General features: G+C 40.8%; 1 protein-coding gene across 8 annotated transcripts in view; it reads left to right on the top strand.

Moving 5' to 3' along the window:
- BBX (BBX high mobility group box domain containing) overlaps positions 1 to 21,977 on the top strand; it is a 127,138-nt gene extending 105,161 nt beyond the window's left edge. For all 8 annotated transcript variants that reach the window (XM_081908417.1, XM_081908414.1, XM_081908412.1 and 5 more), the window contains 8 exons: positions 1,378 to 1,437; positions 3,494 to 3,574; positions 5,987 to 6,905; positions 7,608 to 7,746; positions 11,200 to 11,348; positions 12,986 to 13,102; positions 13,668 to 13,860; positions 16,911 to 21,977. In XM_081908417.1, coding sequence (XP_081764543.1) covers positions 1,378 to 1,437; positions 3,494 to 3,574; positions 5,987 to 6,905; positions 7,608 to 7,746; positions 11,200 to 11,348; positions 12,986 to 13,102; positions 13,668 to 13,860; positions 16,911 to 16,998 — 1,746 coding nt within the window. In that variant the 3' untranslated portion in view covers positions 16,999 to 21,977. The remainder of the gene's footprint in view (positions 1 to 1,377; positions 1,438 to 3,493; positions 3,575 to 5,986; positions 6,906 to 7,607; positions 7,747 to 11,199; positions 11,349 to 12,985; positions 13,103 to 13,667; positions 13,861 to 16,910) is intronic.
- The last annotated feature ends 409 nt before the right edge of the window (positions 21,978 to 22,386 follow it).

Genomic DNA, 22,386 nt, shown 5'->3' with positions numbered 1-22,386 from the left:
CGGGCCATGGCAAAAATGTTTAGGAACCCTGGCCTAGAGTATTCACCATTTTAAAGCACGCATATCTTAATCAGTGAGAGAATGTAGAACAGCAAGTCTCTCTACACTGAGTTTTCATAGAAGTCTGGAAGCATGAAAAGCTTGGAAACAATCAGCTGTGTATTAGTTGCTGAAAATTAGAGAGTTATCATATATTTTACAATATAAGCTCTTGTAATGTTGACTTTAGAGGCCATTCTCTGCTATAAAGCAGTCCAGAGCCATATGGAAATGTAAGAGAATCCTTTTTGTGCCAAATGAATTATCTTTGGAGGTAGAACTACACTCATTTCCCTCAGATTAGAGTGTTTGGAGAGAGCTCTGAGGACACTTCATTGATAGAAAAGATCTTGAACTTGTTCAGCAGAGCTATTCCCCCGAGTCAGCCCAAGCGGTACTTTGCAGAGTGACTCACATCTTTCTTTGCGAGAGAAGAGGCTGTGGTTTTCATCCTGAACATGGCAGGGTACTTGCTTTTAGATTATTCAAGAGAGGAGCGCACAAAATCCTTACTTCAGCTACTGGAACCCATGTGTCTTTTATTAGCGCAAAGCTATCATTCCCTCTGGACATCTTTGGCACATTTTGTATGCCAAAATTACCCTTTTCCCCTTCCTTTTACACCCCCCCCAACTTTCAAATTTCCCACTGAGAAAAGTATTGCTGTACTTTGCACGCGGAAAGCAATCTGTTGCAGTAAAAATTGTACAGTGGCTGTAAACATGCAAAAAATCCAGCAGCACAACCGTCTTATGTTGCCCTGGGACCCAGAATGCCTGAGGATTCTTGGCAGTCGTCCCAGACAGCGTTTTTGTTCAGCCTGGGTGTTCTTCATATGTTTCCTTTCTCTTTATCCCTTTCACCGTAGGAGAGAATAATGTTAAGTCTTTGTGAAAGGAATGATACCATCAAGTGCATGTGTCATTCATAATGGACAACCTTTAGCCCAGGAATAAAAGTCCCCTGTCAGTCATGCATACTCCATTATACAGTATGACACTCTTCACTGTCATCTCCATATGTTTATCACCCCTTTGCTTACCCAGTGGCTGTGTTGTTTTCCAGTGAAAACAAATGATGTGGCTAATAGGAAAGGTGTCCTTTCTTCTCGCGCTCAACCATGAGACTAGTTAAAATAGCAGAATGATGTGCAGAGATGCCTTTGTATCCTGTGGAATCTCAGAATCCACATCAACAACGCTACAGCTTATTGTGTTGATATTGACAAACTAAAATGTCACAAAGGGCAGCTGTCTGCTTGCCTGTCTGCCTCACCCATTGTTGAAAGAGACTTTCTCTGCATTTTGTTTTAAAAAAATCATATCCCTTTCTTCACAGTTGGCGAGTCCTGAACCTATAAAGCACTGTAGGAAGTCAGCACTCTTCCAGTTCGCTGAGGTAAGGCACCTTTTTTATGCATGTAAAAAGAAAAGAAAAGGGATATTTTTATTAATAATATTTTGAATTTAATACGGACTGCAGAAGGTTGACACCAGAAGTATCTTTTAGCAAAAGGTGTTGGAAGAAGGAGCTGTGTAGATAAGCATGGGATTTCTGCAAAGATGTATTTCTTATAGCTTTTATGTTTTCATATACAAATGAAATTACAGGTGCAATTCGAAAAGAATTAAATGTGCCTGAGATGTGCTTTCCCATATGACAGATAAAGCTAGGTCTCCACATTTTCACAGCTTGTCAGTCTCATATTTTCTGTAAGTTTGAAAGGGGATAGCTGTACAGAAACTGCCACCTGAGCATTTCCTGCTTCTTGCTACACTTACATCTCCCCTTGAATGGGACAGAAAAGATTTGATTGACATTTTGTTGTAATTCAGGGAGCTGGTTTTTCTGCAACATGCCAAGTGGCTCTGTGGCCCATAGGTTCCAGCAAAACTTATAATTTTCTGTAGCCTGTCTTTCAGTTTCCTAGAAACCAGAAAGGGAAAATATCATTGCTACACTACTTTAATGTGGCAGGCAGTCTGGAAAGTTTGTTTCCCATGTTGAAGTTGACTGCAGTATTTGTTCACCTTATACTAAATGAACCATTAAAGAGCCAACTATCTGTTTGGTTATAAAGATGGGTCTGGGAGCCGTGGAAGCTGAGAAGTGAATGGGGGTGTTTAACATCTTCCCACCTGCTACTTTCCCCAACACTAAGGCCAGTTTTTGCTAGCCGGGTGCTCACCAGGTGTCTTGGACTACAACTCCCACCAGGGCTTTCTTGGGTGGGCATTGTTGCCCAACAGAGCACCAGACTGGTCAAGGTTGAACTAAACTATCCAGAGGTGTGTTTGCTATTTCAACTAGGCAAAATTGATGCAGCAGAAAACAGCAAGCAAAGGAAAAACTATGCCGCCTTGACCACTATTACCCCTTTTAAATTACTACACATACAAACTTTGTACTGGAGAAGCCGTGATCAGGGTTCTTGGACTGATGCTTACTGCCAAATTAATGCTCAAATTTTGTTGACTCTTTTGGTCTGCATTCAGGCATTATATATAGGAGGAATGTGAGACTTCTATGTTTTATAAACCTTCATAAATTATTCTCTGATTTCCTGTAGAACAAAAACTCTTTGGAGTGGTTGCATATATTGTAGCATACAGAAATGTGTTTACGCAGATGTGAGTACAGGTAGCTAGGAACCTTGACCAAATCATTTCAGAGACACATATATTTGTATGGTACATGTGCTTCATTGGTGTAACTTAATATCCAGATACAATGCTTGTATTCTCATGACATATCCAGAGTGACGGAACATGCATGGAGGGGAGAATCTACATGCATTCAGTTGAATGTTTGCATGGCGTTCACGTGTTTAGATAGGTGGCAGTGCTTGCTCTCATGATCCTATATGTGTTCATTCAGAGTAGATTAGTTGCAAAAGCATGACTCCAGGTAACCAATGTGTTGCACAAGGGTATATATTCTTGCACAGCAAAACAGTTATTACTTTTTGCCAAGATACCTAGCTCCTTGTTACAAAATCACATTTGTAAATTAGATCATTTCGCCACCAGCCTTTCAAGTAAAATGGGAGGATCCAAACTACCATACAAAGGTAAAGATGGCCTGATTTACAACTGTGTAAACTGATACAGCTGTAGTGAGTTGAACATAGATGGTCAATGAAGATATATCTGTTTACACTAAAGGAAACACTTGTCCTGTAGTTTTACAGTCTCCTTAGTGATGGCCTAATTCAGTAATGTTTACTGCAGGAACTGAATGCCATACTTGAAAGCATTACTCGATTACTTTCTAGTATTAACGTAATATTTCTTTATATAATTCTTCTCTGTTTGGATCCCCAGCTCTTCCAAGTGTGATTGTGGAATTCGAAATTTCCTTTGATGTTTTGCATTGCGCTTGGAGGCACAACTTTTATCAGTGACATTGTGATATTATCTTCCCCCACCCCTTGCTTTCTTTGTTTCTACTTTAGATTTCATCAAGTACATCCCATTCAGGTCCTCCTGAATTAACAAAGCAGTGTGGGACATCGGCATTGTTTCAGTTGGCAGAGGTAGTATTAAAATCCTGTGGCTTAATTACTACTGAATGATGCTGGTTGCCAAGGTCTGGGAAGCGGAGCAGTAGTACAGTCATAATTAGCATTGTTGTTTATAGAACCGTAAATTACCACGTTGGTTCCAAGGAACAAGATTTACCTTGTCTAACCATTAGGCACACTGTCTCCGTAGAGCCAAGGCGGCAAGTTAAGAACTGCTAGCTTCAAGGTGCAGTAGTGCACTGGGTAGTAGGCAACAGCCAATATGTGAAATACTCCTCTTAATTCTTTTGTTCTTGGTTTTAAAGAATGCTTTATATTTTCCGTGGAAAAGTACACAAAATGAAAATTGCATGGTGAGAGAGTTGTGCTGCTTCTCCCAGTGATGCAACATGCATTGTCCAGTAGAGGAGCCCATGACTCTCATGCAACCACAACCTGCATGTACCAAGTTAGTAGTCTCTATAAAAGCCAGTTCCCACCATTCCATCATTCCCTAGGGAGACCAAAAAAGAGAACTAAAATATTAGGATATTTTGAAGAACAGGCTTTATTTTCAATGAGTGGGATCACTGTGCCCTGAGTAGGTCCATGCAGTGTAAAATCCTCTCTACTGTACATGTTTTAACCATATTCCAATCACAGATTTTGCTTCTATTTAAATAATGATAAATGAATACATATAGAGGTGGCTGTTTTCTCTTCTTTGGTTAGACAAGGCAAATCTGAATTACACTTGGGTTTTATATTGAACTGAAAGCAAAGGCACTCTTTGTAAAATCCTCTTACATGTACAGTCTTTTTTCACTTGATCATGATGAGCGTGGCTTACATAGCACCACTGCTTTCAAATTCAGGATGACACCATCAGGTTAAAAACTAACAAACGACAGTGCCACTTTTCTCAAGTATTTCTTTTAACATCTTTAAGAAGATATTTGCCACAGTTTAATATGAACATAAGGGTGCTCCAGCCCACTACAGTTGGTGGGTTGAGCACATTTAACTTTGTACAGGGACACCTTGTTTTAAAGTGCTTCGCTTTATTGTGCTTCACAGATATTGCTCCTTACGAGAATGCAGGCACAGCTGCAGGCAGTCCCGCTTCCCACCACCACTGCCTCTCTTCTGGCCATGGGTGTGGAACTGGCTGCAGCCAGTTTTTCCCCTGCAGCCTCAGGTGGCTGGCTTAATAGACAATAGTATAGTTTAACATTACTTTTATATGCCACTAGGGGATGCGGGTGGTGCTGTGGGTTAAACCACAGAGCCTAGGACTTGCCGATCAGAAGGTCGGCGGTTTGAATCCCTGCGACGGGGTGAGCTCCCGTTGTTTGGTCCCAGCTCCTGCTAACTTAGCAGTTCGAAAGCACAAAGTGCACGTAGATAAATGGGTACCGCTCCAGTGGGAAGGTAAACGGCGTTTCCATGTGCAGCTCTGGTTCACCAGAAGCGGCTTAGTCATGCTGGCCACATGACCCGGAAGCTGTCTGCGGACAAAAGCCAGCTCCCTCGGCCAGTAAAGCGAGATGAGCGCCGCAAACCCCAGAGTCGGTCACGACTGGACCTAATGGTCAGGGGTCCCTTTACCTTTACCATTAGAAAACCAAAACATTTAGTGTCTAACTCATTCAGCCTTCTCAGGCTCTAATTATGAGGATCCAAGATCAAGGACTTCCCAGGTCCCTCTTGAACTCTAGTGAGGGGAATGTCCTCTTAGCCTCTTCTGTTTCTGAGTTGGAGGAAGGCAAACAGTCCAGAGAAGAGCCTCCAGTCCCCACATAAAACACATAAGAAACCTCATTCCCTTCATTCCAGGGGATGTCCCTCCACCTGCAGGTCCAAAAGCAAATTTCAGGATTCCTGGGTCTCCTCCTGATCCCAAGGCCACTGCAAATCAGGCAGAGGCTTCAACTAATATTGGGCTAAGAGGTGCCAGTTCAAGGAGACCCAGGTATGATGCCTGGAGCCTGCTGGTGGGAGGCAGTCTGCATCTGTTCACAAAGGAGTGTAAATGCTAATTATAGGACCCATGAATGCTGGACAATGTTTATTTATTTAATAAGTTTATACACCACATTTTCTTCCAAAGAGCTTATGCTGGTGCTTCCCTCCCCATTTTATGCTCACAGCAATCCTGTGAAGTGGGTTAGGCTGAGAGGCAGTGACTGGTCCAAGGTCACCCATTGAGTTTTATGGCTGAGTGGAGATTCAAACCCTGGTCTTCCATAGGCCTCAGTAATTGTGAGGGTTATCACATTGTGCTATTAGGATGTGCTCCCCGTTGTCTGGTAATCCTGCTGCAAGTATATAGGCTGTTTAATGTTGAACTGCCAAGAACAAGGGTGGTTTTTCTAGAACAAGTCACAAAGCTCTTACCCAGCTTTGCACTAGAAACATGAAATTAATGTTTTACCCTTGTTTTAGATGTGCCTTGCCTCAGAGGAAGTAAAAGTGAGGGAACCAGGGAAGGGAAAGCTAGAAGCATCCAGAATTATCAAAGCCTTGGAAGCACCAGAGGAGATCAAAGTTGAAGAACCAGAGAGGGTGAAAGTAAAAATCGAAAAATCTCAGAAGGTGAAGGGCCAAGAGCATGAGAAGACAAAGATTGGAACGTCTGAGGAGGTGACAAGATGCAGTCACATTGCAGATCCTTCTTTGGACAGCATGACATTAGTTGGACCTGACAGCACAATTGCAAAGGATTCTGTATGCCATTCCCAAGAACTGACAATGGCTGACATCAGCACCTTAGGATTAAGCAAGCCGGAAAAGCTAAAGAAGAAAAAGAAGAAGAAAAATAAGCCGGACCAGCAAGCACTTGAAAAATGTACCCCTAAGAAGGCTTGCAAAAAGAGGCAGTCTTCTGAGTCAGACATTGAAAGCGTCATTTATACTATTGAAGCGGTTGCAAAAGGGGACTGGGGGGCAGAGAGACTCACAGAAGTGCCCCGTAAGAAAGCCCGCCCTTCCTCAACGGCGAAGGGGAACATCTTGGAAACAAAGTTACCAAAGAAAAAAGTGAAGTCGAAAGAGAAAAGAGCTCTCAAGGAAAAATGTGTAGAGACCACCAAAGAATCAAAGCCTCCTGATTTTTTTGACGTTGCCGACAACAAGGAACTGCCATGCGAGGTACCCGAAATCATCAAATCGGAACCGCTCACCCCAACGGAAGAGATGATGCCACAAAGCTTACCAGAGCAGGTCAAAACCGAGGACAGTGACTGTAACAAAAAGACAGAGACATGTGGCTCGAGGAAATCTGAGAGAGCTTGTAAGGGTGCTCTGTACAAAACTCTGGTGTCAGAAGGGATGCTGACATCCCTGCGTGCCAACGTTGACAGAGGTACGTGGCTTTTAACCTGCCTATGTTTGGCATGTCTGATACAGGCAGTGACTGCTGCTGTGTTAGCATCTTGATCTGGAGTCTCTTCCAACAGCACGAGAAAGAACAGTGGCAAAAGCCTAGGACAAGGGTAGGGAACCTCAGGCCCAGAGGCCAAATGCAGCCCTGCTGCCAAGCTCTCAGGCCACACCCCCTCAGTAGCCATGCTCCAAACCATCCCCGGGTGCCTTTGCATGGCTGAAACTGTGATAATGCCTCTTGCTTGCCAGGATGGGATGCTTGTTTGTGTATGATGGCTGCAAAAACCCGATATTCACATAGCTGGAATGTAGCCTACTGTACAAAATAGGAGTCACGTCCATTGCCTTGGGCGCTTTTGTTGAAAATAGGAATTGATTTAAAAATCATTTTTAAAAGTGATGGATTAATTTGGTTGCTTAAATCTGATGTTTTTCCTTGACAGACTCAGCCTTAACAAGGTAAAGGTACTTTGAGATTCAGGATAATTAATTTAATCACACTACTTTCACAAATATATGAGGAGCTGCTTGGGAGTTGCAACATTCAATAATAATTTAAGTTGCATGAGTTTTGCAGGTACCAGTGTAGGTGCCCATCTGCCTGCCTGTCTGCCCAGCTTCCTTCTGTCTTAATGTCCCGTGATTCCATAACAGGTTCTATGTCTCCTAATGTCTTTCCTAGGGAAACGAAGCTCAGGAAAAGGCGGCAGCTCTGATCATGAAGGATGCTGGAATGAAGAAAGCTGGGCATTTTCCCCTGGTGGGGCAAGTGGGAACAAAAAGCTTAAAAAACCTAAGCCAAAGGAAGAAATAGTGGTGGGGTAAGTGCTATAATGTGCAAATGTGCCATTTTGAGTATGCAAACTTTTTCAAGCTTGTTTTAAAGCAAGTAGAAATTGCCTCATTTTCATAGGTTTATGTGCTTTATGTCACTTTAGTAAAAGATAGTCTTCTAACAAAAGGAATGCAACATTAAATCACCTATTCAAAGATATTTTCCACTTTCCCCTATGGTTCTTGTTCACTATCAGTCTTGTGCTGGTATTTAGCCTTAGACAGAGTTTACCACCAATTAGGGGCTGCATTCCCTAGCAGTCGAAAGCCACAGTCCCAGCAAATGAGGCATCCCCTACCAACCTCATTCCGTTGGCTGTGTCTCAGTTAGAAGGCTTGAACTCTCCAGAGTTGAATCACCTATTCAAACCCATTTTTATTTCCATGTTAGCCTTAAGCCATACTAGAAATACAGCACATAGACGATTGATATATGTAAAATGATTAACAGTATCTGTACAGATGCGTATAGTAGACTAGAAGTAGGTCAACCAAAATTGTCATTACAGCAATTGTGACAGCAGTTCACAAATGGGGGGACTCAACAAAAGCACCAATAGTGAATAAGCTCTCATTCTTTGTTGACATCTGCTTTTAAAGAGTCAATCCTTTGTAGGAGTGATGAACTCTAGTCAAATCCAGATACTCCAAAATTGGATCTGATTTTATTCATTCTGTGTAAGGATGCAGATACCCTGCTCAAAAAACACACACACAGACAAAACACACGCACATTGGAAGGCTACATGTACACGACTGCATACCATGGATAAACATTTACCTAGTAAAGCATACACACTTGGGTGAGGAATCCCTACAGATTTAGAGTGTGTGTGTGTGGATGTGTTTTCAGGTTGCTGGTATAGTCTTTACTGCTGCATGCTGGTGTAGCCAAATACATGTTTTCACCCACAAATTGCAGTTGTTGAATTGGAGCCAATTCACCATTTCTTTTGAGCCACTTTCCCATTTGAGACTTAGTCTAAAGCCATTGTTTGAATGATTCATAGCTACAGGGAAAACCAATAATACATTATGCTTAACTGATCTGATAAAACAGAGGTGTTCATCTTTATAACTTCTTAATGGAGCAGACTACTAGCTATACTCCATTGCGAGGCTGGGAGTTTTCATTTCTCAAACAAACAAGGAAGATTAACTTACTGGCAAGCAATATTTCCATTCCTATAATGCACCACTGGGTAAGGGATTTTTGATTCTGCCTCACCGTAAAGTACTTGGATTCCTAGCATTAATTATCTTCTTTCTGTTGTTGAGAGGTAGGGAGAGATAATCTGTCTTCGCAAGTTGATTTTTTTTTTCTATATGAAGAATCACATCCTATTTCTTTTTGCTAAAAAAACTAGTCAACCCTTTTCTAATTTTCCCTGTATCATATTTTTTTATTTGCTAGGAATAATACCCAGATTCTTTGTCCCACAGTAATCTGCAAAAATATTCAATAACCTTTCTAATTCTATTGAATTCCATTAAATTAATGATGCATTGTCTGCACTGTAATGACATTTTTTCAAACATTGTGAACCTAAAATTTCTCACCCCCTGTATATGAATTCAGATTGTCTTGTGGCACCCAATCTGTTTTTAAACAACATTGTGGAACTTCTTATTCCATTGTAAAGCTGTTAGATAATGTCTCTCCTAAACCAGACCTTATGGTGAAATATCTGTGTTGTTTAAAAATGTATACAGCCGTACCTCAAAAGTCGAACAGAATCCATTCCAGAAGCCCGTTTGATATGCAAAATGTTCAGAAACCAAGGCACGGCTTCCGATTGGCTGCAGGAAGCTCCTACAGCCAATTGGAAGCTGCAGAACCAGCATCAGATGTTGGGGTTCCAAAGAAAGTTCTCCAACCGGAACACTCACTTCCGGGGTTGCAGCGTTCAGGAGCCAAAACGTTCGCGTCACAAGGCATTTGACTTCCGAGGTACAACTGTATTATTCTTTATCTAGTTCCTGTCAATTTTCCCCACAATTGCCTTCAACTCCCTTTAAATCAAAAGTCGTGTAAAGCTGCTCATTCTTTCTGTACCTTTGGTAGCCCAATCCTGTGCATGATTACTTGGAAGCAAGAGTGCTGTCCTTTACATACCTACTGAGAAGTAAGACCCATTGAGTTCAGTGGGACTTATTCCAGGAGAATGGGCGAGGAATTGTAGCCCAACAGTTTAATCCATAATCCAGTCAGGCAGCAATGGGATGGGATAAAGCAGCATAGCAACATCCACAGCCTTGCTGCTTAACACCAGGGTGGTAGATAGACAAAATGTTGTTCTGCATCTGAAGGCAGCCCTATTTAGGGAGGTTTTTAATGTTTAATGCTGTATTAAGTTTTTAATATTTGGTTAGGAGCTGCCCAGAGTGGCTGGGGAAACCCAGCCAGATGGGCGGGGTATGTATGTATGTATGTATGTATGTATGTATGTATAAATAAATAAATAAATACATACATACTATTATTATTATTTGCCTGGAATCACATGACAGCAGCTGGGGCCAGCTCAGGATCCGTTCCATGCCTCATTCTATTCAAATCCCACCAGCAGTACTTCTGCCCACTCATTTTGTTGGGCAGAATGGGGAGCTCAGTGCTGGAAGAGTGACACTGGCATGGCTGTTTGGGGCTATGCAGAGGGAAGCCTCTGCCCAGTCCACACACACAAAACCCATGGGGGATCAGGGTTTTGGATGGCAACCTAAGTCCCATTGCTGGTATATGACTTCCTCCCAGGTACTCCTCCCATCTTTGTTTAAAACACAATCCCCCTAAATACAGTAGGATACATACTTCCAAGTAATGATCCACGCAAGAACAGTGTCATAAAAGCTTTACTGCCCTTTACTATTGTACAATTTTACTGAATAAAAGTGACTTACTGGTTTATGTTGTTATTACAGGCTTCACAGCAAATGATTAAGTAATTGTCCATTTTAATAGTATTATTTTAATACTATTAAATACTATAGTAATATGATTGTTCCTTTTCCCAAAGCTTACCTGGCAGTTTTTCTTAATAATATTGTTCCTTTATGACTATATCCATGTTTCAGTTTGTCTCACAGCTGATTGCAATTTATTAACAAAATGCAGTAAATTCTGTGTTCTAAAAATAAAATAATAATCTATGAATATTTGAGGAAATCCCAGTAAATCAAAGCAAAATTCCAAATGAAACCACCTTTTACCTGGAAGTGAGTGCCATTGACTCAGTGGGACTTATTTCTGAAAGATTGAGGTATTAGCCCTAGTGTGGCAGACTCTTCAAATTGTAGGCACAATTTCATGTGGAAAGCTGTTTGGTTTTTTTAAAAAGTATTTCCACATGGTCTGACCTGTGGCTCCATCTTGTTGATTTGGTCCTGTTGATCAAAAAAAGAGTAACAACAACATATTTTTTTTGCCTTCCATTTTCTAGCTTAGCAAAGCTGGAGGAAGAATTTGAGAAAAAATTCAACAGCCTCCCTCAATACAGTCCTGTCACATTTGACCGGAAAAGTGCATCTGTTCCAAGAAAAAAGAAGAAGCTTGGTAGCTGCTCAACAGACCAACAGAAATCTAACAAAGGTGAGAGGCTTCTGGATAATCCATTCCCAGTTATTAGCAGCCACCCTGCTAGGCCAGAAGCTCTTATAGTCTCACTTCACTCAATGTATGCATGTTTGAGCAAAGATACATATTTTATTTGATCATGTCAGACTTTTCACACATTCTGCTTATTGCTTTTCCATTGATGCCTGGTTCTATGTGGGAAGAGGACAGGCAAGTTATACCTCAGGAAAGAAGGCCTACTGTTTTATTTAAAAATACTTCAGTTTTGCCTGCTTACTATCTTAACTGCATAAACTTCTAAGAATAGTTTGCTTTAAATTTTTATTTTTATTTTTACAGCTTTTCAAAACTTCTTTATTTTCTGTTCTAGGTTGAGAAAATAGTAAGATTAGCCTTGGGCATATTTGGTAGTCTTGAACGAGCTTTTTAATCTCTCTTCCTGAGACCTTGTTTGTGAAATAAACAGAAACATGCCCTATTGCACATGGATGATAAGAGGAGTAACAAAATAAAAGTATAACTTGTTTGTGCATTTGAAATGTAAATAATTTCTTTAGAGAGAGAGAGAGATTGGCCACAATCTTGCAGTGATTGAATACCATCAAAATCAGTGAAACTACAGGTTGCTTCCATGCTAAGTTGTGTTGTTATTGCTTTTCTGCCAATCAGCTAGAAATGGCGCCTAATATTCCATTATATTAACCATAGGCTTCTATAATATTTACTCAGAAATAACTTTGATTCAGCAAAGGTCTCCTATATATTTCATTAAAGGTTTCCTCTTGTGGGGAAGAAACCTGTAATTAAACACCACCACCCTGGTGGGGTCGGGATTAATTAACAGTTATTGTAGTCACACACACAAATATATGCCCTTATTTTTAGATGTAGTTATCTCCCTCACTTCAGTTTTGAAAGAATAGTACTTTTTCCAGTTAATTCTAGATAGACTGTCTCTGCACTTGTGTTTGAAATGAGGGGGGAAATCAGCGTAACAGTGGTGAAAAAAAGATTAGTAGACAGTTATTGAAAATACTAGGATGCAACAGGCTGGCAACAATCTCAACTAAAAAAAAAAAGTGAATGTAGAAAAGATAGCAATTTCTGACCAAATGTCTAGCATGGAGGCATTCTGAATTTCTTGATTCTCTTTCACTTGATTTCAGTGGCACTTAGCCACCACTAACTGTTGGCGGATTGTGCCTGTTAATCAACAAAAAGTCACTTGCAGAACAACAATAATGCAATCAAGGGAATAATTGACTTGTTTCAATGGAAGATGTTGACAGGCAGAAACTTCTGACCGCCTATACTGCAAGCCTAAATAGAAGCCCACCTCTGACATGGTGTGTGTGTGTGTGTGTGTGTGTGTGTGTGTGTGCTCCTACACTTACCTTTGACTCCTGGCAAATGGTTAGTGCTGTGGGTGGTCGGTTGTGGAAGTGCCAGTCCCCAGTTGGACATGGGAGAAAGGAACCAGGCTGCCCTTTGCTCTCTGCACTGTCAGCCTATGTTGTGATCAGCACAGTCACATTTAACAACAGGGGTTGTCTGTAAGATTGAAGTGACAGAAAGGGAAGCTACTGTAGCAGCAACCATGCAGTGGTCAGTACAGGAAAATCAGAATTCTGTGTCTCTTCTAAATATTGCAGAGTCTGCGACAATGCAAGAACCTTTGGTTGGCAGCCAGAAGAGAAAAGCAAGGAAAACCAAGATCACACACCTGGTTCGAACTGCAGACGGCCGAGTCTCACCAGCAGAAGTTCTGGGTAAGAATGTGACTGATTATTTTTTTTCTATGTAGTTTTCAAAATTCAAAATACTTGTTCTTTTGTTTTTGTTTCTTAAAAATAAACATGATTTGTGGGCTGGGTGGGCAGGAAATAGAGTTTGGGGTTGAGGACAAACAAGTCCTAAGTTCTCCTCTGGGAGATGTATTTCTGCCTCTACAGGGTACAGCTATTGTCAGAAGAGAAGGAAGAAGAATTCAGTGCCTTCTTTGCTTGTAGGCATCCTCTAGTTGGCATTTATTTATTTCATAAAACTTATATACCACTTGATTGTAAAAAGCCTCAAAGCAGTTTGTACTCCTGACAAAGACTAATATGGGTCTGTTACAGAGAATATATTTTCAATTTTTGAGCATCAGTTTGTAGTCTGGGATCTTTCCTGCCCCCACTTTGTGCCCCAAACAGTACCTGTTCAGAGAAGGAAGAAGCACTGAACAAGGCTGGACATTTTGAGCAGGGAGGGAGGAATGTATGTCTCCAATCCTTACAGCTTTAGGAGTCCCTTCAGCTGTTGTTTAAAGTTTACATTTTGCTTTCACTTTAGAAGAGAAACCAAAGGAGCAACTGCAGAGTAGTCTTTTGAAAGCATCGAGTATAGGGATGGACTGCAGCGAGGAATCCTTGCAAAACAGTGAATTGGAGGAAGGTCATAGTGTTACACCAGACATGCCATCTGTCTCTGCATTCTTTAGCCTAGCTGCTCTAGCAGAGGTAGCAGCGATGGAAAATGTGCACAGGTCAGTATGTGCTTTCTTCACCCCTTTGGCTTGTAACAACTCTTCATTGTAGCATCTGTACTTCTATTTGAAATAAAGCACCCAGATCAAGCAGCACTTGAACTGTCTGCTGTGATCTACTTAAGAGCACCTTATTTGGTACATATTACTTGCATACACTGTTGTGTCCAATGCAGCATTCATGCAAGATGAGCTCACACACAAAAAAAGCAGAATTTCCTTCCCTTCCTCCCCACTGCAGCCCCGTGACTCTTAAAAAGCTTTCCTAAGGGCCAAGGAATCGTCAGGATAGGCCTGGCAGTTGGGACAGGGGGTGTATAGTGAGCAGGAAGGCTGTTCTCATTCCTGCTGCTGCCACCTGAGGCAGTATGCTTTTGGAAACTGCAAAAAGGAAGAGTGCAGCTGTGCTCAGGTGATGCTTGCAGGCTTCATTGATTGCTTTTACTTATATGCCACTTTTCCACAACAAGCTGTGCCCAAAATGGCTTGCAGCAAACATAAGAAACACTGAAATAGAGAACATTAGGAATACAAATATACAAAATACAATGTCAGTAACTTTTCAAAACAATACCAATCAACAATCTAGCAAACACAGAATAAATACAATGTTACAAAAAAAGAGAAAGCCACCCAGATCTGGGCTTAAATACATCAATACAAAGCAAAAACAAAAGTTTACTGACAGTAGAGTTTCTGGTACTGGTCTTGTTGCACTCCAAGGAGCCTGGCTTAAATACAGTTCAAAAAGGAGTGGTAGATTACATACAGCTGGCCTTACAGCCTAGGTGACATGTGGCTGGCTCCTACATCTCTCATCCAGAGCAGACTGACAGCACCAAAAAGCAAGTGTTGGGAAGAGCGATGATAGTAAGTCTCTTCCCTAGCCTCCTGGAAATACCACCTGGTGGTGCAGGTCTTTTGGCTTCCCATATGCATCTGATTGGCTCCTGTAAGAATAGGATGCTGGACTAGATGGGCTGCTGGCCTAATCCAGCAGGACCTGCTTATGTCCTTACAGCAACTTTTCTCACTTCTGAACCTTTCCTGGGGGTTTCACATCTCACATCCCTGGCCTTTTTAGGGGGTTACAAGGACTGCATTGAGAAGGAGGAGGTTGGCAAGTGCTGCATTGGATACAACCCACAGTCATCTTTGACCCCTTATTTGTAGGTGAACCCTTTAGTCTCACTTGACTGTTTAGCATAATTTGTTCATAGCAAGAAACCAGGCTAGTATGTGGTGGGGGGTTTTAAGCCACAGTTTCTGTGTGCCAAGTTCAAAAACCAACTCAAACTGCATACTCGTTTTCTAAAGAAGCAGGGAAATTCAAAATATATCATGCTAAGCTGCTTTCAAGACAGAGATATCAGAAGAGAAGTTCATGTGCACAGTCGGAACAATATCTCCCTTGAACACAGAGATATCTTAATGAAATTTGGTGTGTAGGTTTGCAGCATAATTTTGTTTGAAATTCAGACCTCAGTGTGACTCCTGCAACTGTTTTATGGAAGAAAAGAGACAGAAAGAGATAATACAAAATACCGTATTTTTTGCACCATAACACTCACTTTTTTCCTCCTAGAAAGTAAGGGGAAATGTCTGTGTGTGTTATGGAGCAAATGCCTATGGGTGGCGGGGGGGGGATCTGCTGCAGTCGTGAGCAGAGGATCCATGGTTCCCCTTCCTTCCCTCCTCCGTGGCTTGCTTTGAAACAGCAAAGCGGGAGAAGAGCCACTGAGTGGGGAGGAGAGAGGGACAGAGAGCCTGCTTGCTTTAAAGGAGCAAAGCGGGAGAGGAGAAACCCCTCTCCTGCATTATTAGCAGCATCGTTCTCCACACACCCCATGCGTGTTCCTTGTCCCTTGAGTGCTTTTCCTTCCCTCCCCACTTAAGACGTGGTTACAAAGCATGGATCCACATGGATCCTCAGGAGTTTTGCACCGGGTCACCCGAAATTCACCATCAGATCACATAGCATGTCCATGGCTACATCTTGCACCAAAAAAATCACGCACCCACTGTTGCCTGAGGCCGCAGTGGTGCAAAAACGTGGTTACAAAGCATGGATCCACATGGATCCTCAGGATTTTTTCATTGGGCTACTCCAAACTCACTGTCAGATCACATGTCTGTGGCCACAGCATGAACCACAAAAATCATACACCCACTGTTTCATTTAGAATATTTTTTTTCTTGTTTTCCTCCTCTAAAAACTATGTGCGTGTTATGGTCGGGTGTGTGTTATAGAGCGAAAAATACGGGTACATTTCCATAGTGAGGCTCTCAAGCAATCCGCTTTACTAGCGAGCACGATGGGAGCTGTGTTTATTGACCAAGCTTTCAGTGAGGCCTTTGTATTCATTTGACCATTCAGCATTCCATTTGTTACTGCTTGTTGGTTTGTAATGCGTTAACTCTCTCGAACCCTGAGACAGCAGAGTGAAATTTGGAATATGCATTCAGGAATTAAAGTTGGTGTGTATGTCCAGGACACAGCATGTCAAGTTCAGATCCCTCAGGTTAAAAGGAAAGAAGGCAGATGCAAAGTAAGATTGTGATACAGAACAGGAGCAAAGGTCTCCTGAACACTGCACTTTCCTTGTTTTTTAATTAAACTTACTTCAAAATATAATGAGCACTGAGGATCCTGATTCCTAGTCAGTGGAAGAGATTGTCTTTATAATTCCCAAGCACGTGTGATCCAAATTTTTGGATGCTGTTTTAAGCAGCATCGAGAATGCAAGATTCCTTAAAGGAGATATTAATAAATCTGTCAGGCTTTGACAAGGGTCTAGGAACCAGGGCTTGGGGAGATGCTGGCTGTTAGTCAAAGTGGGCCAGAAGCAGGTGTATAGTCCGAAAGAGTTTGGAGAGGCACATACTAAAGTAGAAATGGAGGATCAAGAAGGCCAGAAAGCAGTCGGTAGTGAAGGAAGGCAAAGTAGGTGTCAAGATGGATTTAGGGACTAGAGGCTGCTGCATGGGCTTGGAAACGTAACTTTGCAAATTAATTCTGGGTTGACATTCCATCTGTTTTTCCTTTGCAGAAATCAGAGGACGGCGCCTCTCCCATGTGATGGACAGCCAAAAGAAATGTCTCAGGCTCCAGTGCTTATTTCCTGCGCTGACCAGTGAAACTCTACCCTATTGTAAAACGTTGTGCTTTACCTAATATCCTAGCCTTGTCTTTACCAACGGATGCTAGTCAGTCCATGTGATGGAGGAACCCATAGACTGAAAATGTGTGGTTTGTGTTCAGGGTAGCACAGATTTCGCTTATAGCTTGGGTCAGGTTCCCTCCGGTTTGGGGCACAAGAATCTGCTACAAGGGTGTTGTTGTTGTTTTCTCTGTTAAGCAACAGAAATGAAAAGATCCTGGAGCTTTGCTTTCTATTGAAGGTTTTTAAAGTGGTAAATACATAGTTACATGGAAGAGGGCAGACTTTACTGTAGCTCACACAGCATCTGTTTTATCAACCAGAATATGGAAAATAGTTTCATATAATAACTAGCTACTCTAAAAGAAAAGAAAAATACAGAAGAGGAAAGGGGGAGAAACTGACGCACTGCACTAGTTACTAGATATTCTTAGTCCTTTTTGTACATGAAGATTTCAGTTCGGAGATGGTTTATATAATAGGTTATGCCTACATTTATATATTTTAGAGTGAATTTAAGAACCTGTTTGGAGAATTCAAGAAAGCGTGGGGCAAGCGTACCATTGTTAGTGGCGTATGCGCGGCCCTATGGCCCCTAAGTTCTGCACTTTTTTGTATTTGCCACCAGGATGGTAGAGTTTATTGGCAAAAAATGTTGACAGACTTTATTTTGCTTGGGGTTTTTTTTTTAAATTAAGCATAGAATAATGAGGATGATCTGCATTTGAAACAAAGGTTTGGCATATTGAGAAGAACAATTCTGCAGATTACTGATTTGTCTTTCAAGCCTTGGAGGGTTCATTTATTTTTGGATAGAGGTCTAAAATGACTATGTGGGAACTAAAGCAGTGAAACAGGAAAAAAAAATACTATTAATATGTTGTTCAGAAGTGACCTTAGTATTACTTCACTCTTTGGGGCAGGGCGGGGGAATTTTCAATTGACATGCACACTGATGAACATATTATACATTTTACAGACACTGGAATTGTCATAAATACTATGCACAGTCTAAATTGGCTTCATTGGTTGTATGAAGTGCCAATGCTAGTTTGGGATAGGTAAGTGCTGAGTGTTGCGTAAGTGAGTGATGACTGAGAAATAATGTTCCTAAATTTAGGCTGTCGGACAGATACCTTTCCAGTTCATGTTCCTTGTCTTTACTCTATATGTTCTAACTTACTCCCATACACACATCTCATGCCAGAGCAGATTCCAGCTTTCTTTACTTTTTTCTTTCTGTTTCTTAACCAGTTCTCTTTTACCAGTTGCCTACAATCCAGTACGGCACACCTGGAGCAATCAGTGCTGCGTGTGCACAGAGCCCTCAAGAGTTAGCCCCACAAATTAGCTGCTTGATGTTCAACAGCCGATTGGCAGGATTTTCGCTTTGGGGGTAGCGCCCCCCCCAGCCCAGCTGTTGGATCATTAAAGGGAACTGTGCACACAACACTTGTTTGTGCCCCATCCAGCTAGGGACACACAAATAGAAGCCTGTTTCTTCATCCATATAGCCCCTGGCTGGATTGAGGCAACATTGTTCCTAGCAGCAAAATATTCATTTGTTATTAGAATTTGACATGAAGTTACACATTCAACACAGGGTACTTCTTCCACAGCACAAGATGTTTCCCTGCATATTTTGCATCATAGCACAAAGACTTAACCAAATGCTATTGACCAGACCCCAGCAATAATTTTCTATGAGTCTTCTTCTCTCTGGTGGGATTTTGATAGTGTTCAGTTCAGCGAGACCCCTTTTTTATTGATTAGGTCTCTAAATGATGAGAGTTTACACAATTTTATCAGGCTTTCTTAATTTATACTTGACAGAATTGATAACGGATGTGTGCTTTGGGATTTTTTTGTAATTGGATTTAATAGCCATATGAAAAGTGACTCTTAAAACTTGATTGGCTTAGCCTTTAATTGTTGTAACCAATGCATGTATTTCAGTGTCTGTGTCAGAAACAACATCAAACAGATCATACTCATTGTAAAAATTACGACAACTTAAAAGGAAAGTGTCACTTCAAGCCCATGTAAAAACAACAACAACAAAAAACAGACTCCTTGAAAGATGCAAATGGTGACTTGGATGAAGGAAAAATGCAACTTCAACAGGAATGAGACAGTTAAATGCTTTTTTTTTTTTAGAAAATTCAGGTAGAAAAATCTTCCACATGCTGCCGGAGCATGTGGTGCTATTTTAATAGCTTGATTTTGTTAACATTTTCTAAATTATTTTAACAAAACAAAATGCTGCCATCATGCCATACTGTTGGACATATATTGTGGTGGCTTTGGGAATGTCAGGCCATGTACTGGCTATGGTTTAAAACATTGTAAGTAGCTGAAATCCAAATACCTTACGGTGCAGCCTCTTCATCTTGACAGTCGTACTAACATACAAACTCTGTTGAACCCATTAGAATAGATGCATTTTTGCTGGAGTACCACCTTCTGCCATTTAAATTTCAATATTGTTCCTAAAATATTTCTTTATATGAATGGTACATTTATAAAAGATGCATAAAATTAGCTTTTTTCTATGTGAATTAATATACCTTGATTATCTTCCTTTCTTAAACCTCATGAACTTTCCCTTAGGCAAGGGACTGGATTTGGGTCAATTTACTGAAAAGGAGTGTTTTCTGATGCTTATAAACCTTTATGTAGATATGCTTAATTTTTAAGCAGTTAGGCACTGAGAGTAGCAGAAATCCTGCAAAGCTTTGTAGTCCATTCGAAGCGCAGTCCACTTCAAAGTTCTCTTTGCACAAACCCCATTGGAATGAGCAGTACATGTTTTTCTTCAGTTTCCCGTCATTTCAGTGGTGCTTTTGCAGGAGAATCTACAGCTGGATGGTGCCCTGTGGCTTTCCCCCCCTCGGAATAATGTTTTGATTTCAATAGAGAGATTTGCTGTAGCGCTGAATTTGTTAGAATGGGTGTCCCTAATTTCAGGTAGAAAGAAAATTTGTTAGCACAGAAAAATTCAAACCAACAATGTACTGTTTAATTGTTTATTTGTTTTTTTAAAAATTTCCATTGTTTTGTGTTTTTGTTTTTTTAAAAAAGAATTGCGGCATGTATTTTCGTATACCAGCAATGTCACCCATCAACTTATGTCCATGAATTCATTTAGAGACAGCAATGTTGCACCTTAATTATTTCAAATGAACCAAAATATTATGTTCTCTGCTTTCATGTTTATTCTGACTCTATTGTATTATAGTTTATCAAGCCCATTCTAACTTAGCAAAAGCTATCAGTATTTATGCATTTAACCATATTCTCTAGATTTGAACCTGTGTATGTCTTTCTTTTTTACAAGAAAAAATTTAAATAAGATAAAACAAATTATTCTTACCCTCCTCTATGGTTTCTTAATGGAAGTGAGGATATATTTCTCAGTGTGTAAATTTAGCACTATCCCATTTTCTTTGTTTTTGTTTATTTATTTAGTGACCTTTGATATTTCATGTAGTTTTGAGGTATATACATAGAAGCTGATACTGCAAGCATAGAATCAGCTGGGAGAAGGATACTGTAATGTCATTTTCATGTAATTGTGTTAGTACTGTATTACAGGGGGGAGGGGAGGGGAGTTCTGCAAAGTATTTAACATGTACATTTGATTTTGATTCTCCCATTAGGTTGTATTCCAGATACAAGACCAAATTTGATGTAAAATCTTGTGGAGCTTATATCATGCTGTTGTACTTATGACAGTATTTTTCCCTGGATTGTACTGTGATTCCACAAATAGGATATATTTATTTAAGAAGATATAGTATGCTTTTTTACTAATACAATATCCCAAAGCTATGAGCAAAGGAGTTCTTTCTTTGTCTCGCTGTCCAGATTACAGTTCAGTCAATGATTTTCAGAACCGTTTTACAAAGTGTTGTGGATGTGGTGAAGGCAGCAGAGATATACTGGCCTCTGTGACTTTTGCTACTTTTTTCTAAACAGCTTACGTAGCATAAATGTAGCTGCTAGTCACTTGATAGCTGCTCGCTCCATATATTCACCTGCAAACCAGTACAAGTTGTATATTGCGCTTCAACGAGGGGAACATACACAGGGTGGAAAATGCCTATCAGTTTTTTTAAATGGTGCATCCCAAAGGGTCCATTCAATCTTTTAAAAAGAGAAACGTCGTTGTCTCTGCTCAGAGGCACACAAGAGGAATAGGTCTGAGAGTCGTCCCTGGCACGCAACATGTGCTTGGAAAAAGGATAGGCTCCGTGAATGCAACGAAATGTCATCTACATCCTGCTGTCTGCAGGTTTCTGGTTAAGGGCTGGAACTGCACATGGACTGTTGGGACTGGGGGAAATCTACATGCTTGCAGAGCACAGGTGTTCCTTGTGCAGAGCCCGTTTTGCAGATTTTGGGGGTCCCTATGTAGTGAGATTATAACACAACATTGTTGCCTGGGGTGATAAGGAATTGCTGTGTGTTTTCTACTGACTGAATTTGAAACGGGCTGTAAAAATTTAGTTTTCTGATCCAATAGTGGCATCACTGTCCATTGCACACTGAACCCTTTCAGACAACTGAGTAGCACTGTATTCTCAGTAAATGATTATCTGTGGGGGTTGAAAAGGGGGAGGGGGCTGGTTGAAGCTACCCTTAGTGTGAAGCATTAGAATAGAACAATTTTTCAAATGTGCTCCGTGCTTAGGAACTGCAAGAAAAGTGTTGTTTTTTTGTGCTGAAGGGAATAGCCTTGGAATTGGGTTAATCAAAGAGAAAAAAGGGGGGCATTATTGCCACATGAGGGAGTTATATATTTTCTTAATCTCTGAAGGAAAAATGTGGTAAAGACTATAATGATTGTCAGGTTTGCCTTGTACTATTGTGTATTTATGCCTCTCAGCTGCACTCTGTTCTACAACTAATTCTAATAATGCTACCTCTATTAAAGGCTACTGCAGTTGACTTCCATTTGTTTTCAAGATTCCTCATGCAGTCTTTTCAAGTTGGTGGGTATCTGTTTTGGATCACGCTGTTTTATTTTCTAAGAAGAGCAGTTTGATAGAGGGAACAACATACATCTCAAATTGCTATCCGTACTCGTACTATTCATAAACAGAGCTACTTGACGAGTGTAGCTTTTGTGTAATTTTTTTCTCTGTAAATTGATAGGTTTTTTTGTAAACAAAAACAGCTTCAAATACATCATGCACAAGTACTTTCTTTTCAATGAGAAGATAAATGCTCTGTATGCAGAAGTATGGGATGCTGCACTGAGCGCTTGTCTTTCATTGAATGTAATGGGACGGCCTCTTTGCTTGTAGAATTCCTCAGGCACAAGTGGGCAATCTTCTGTGACATTCTTCACTGTCCACAGTGT

Source organism: Podarcis melisellensis (assembly GCF_964234715.1).
Source record: "Podarcis melisellensis genome assembly, chromosome: 4".
Taxonomy (NCBI): domain Eukaryota; kingdom Metazoa; phylum Chordata; class Lepidosauria; order Squamata; family Lacertidae; genus Podarcis; species Podarcis melisellensis.
This window is presented reverse-complemented; position numbering and strand designations above follow the sequence as displayed.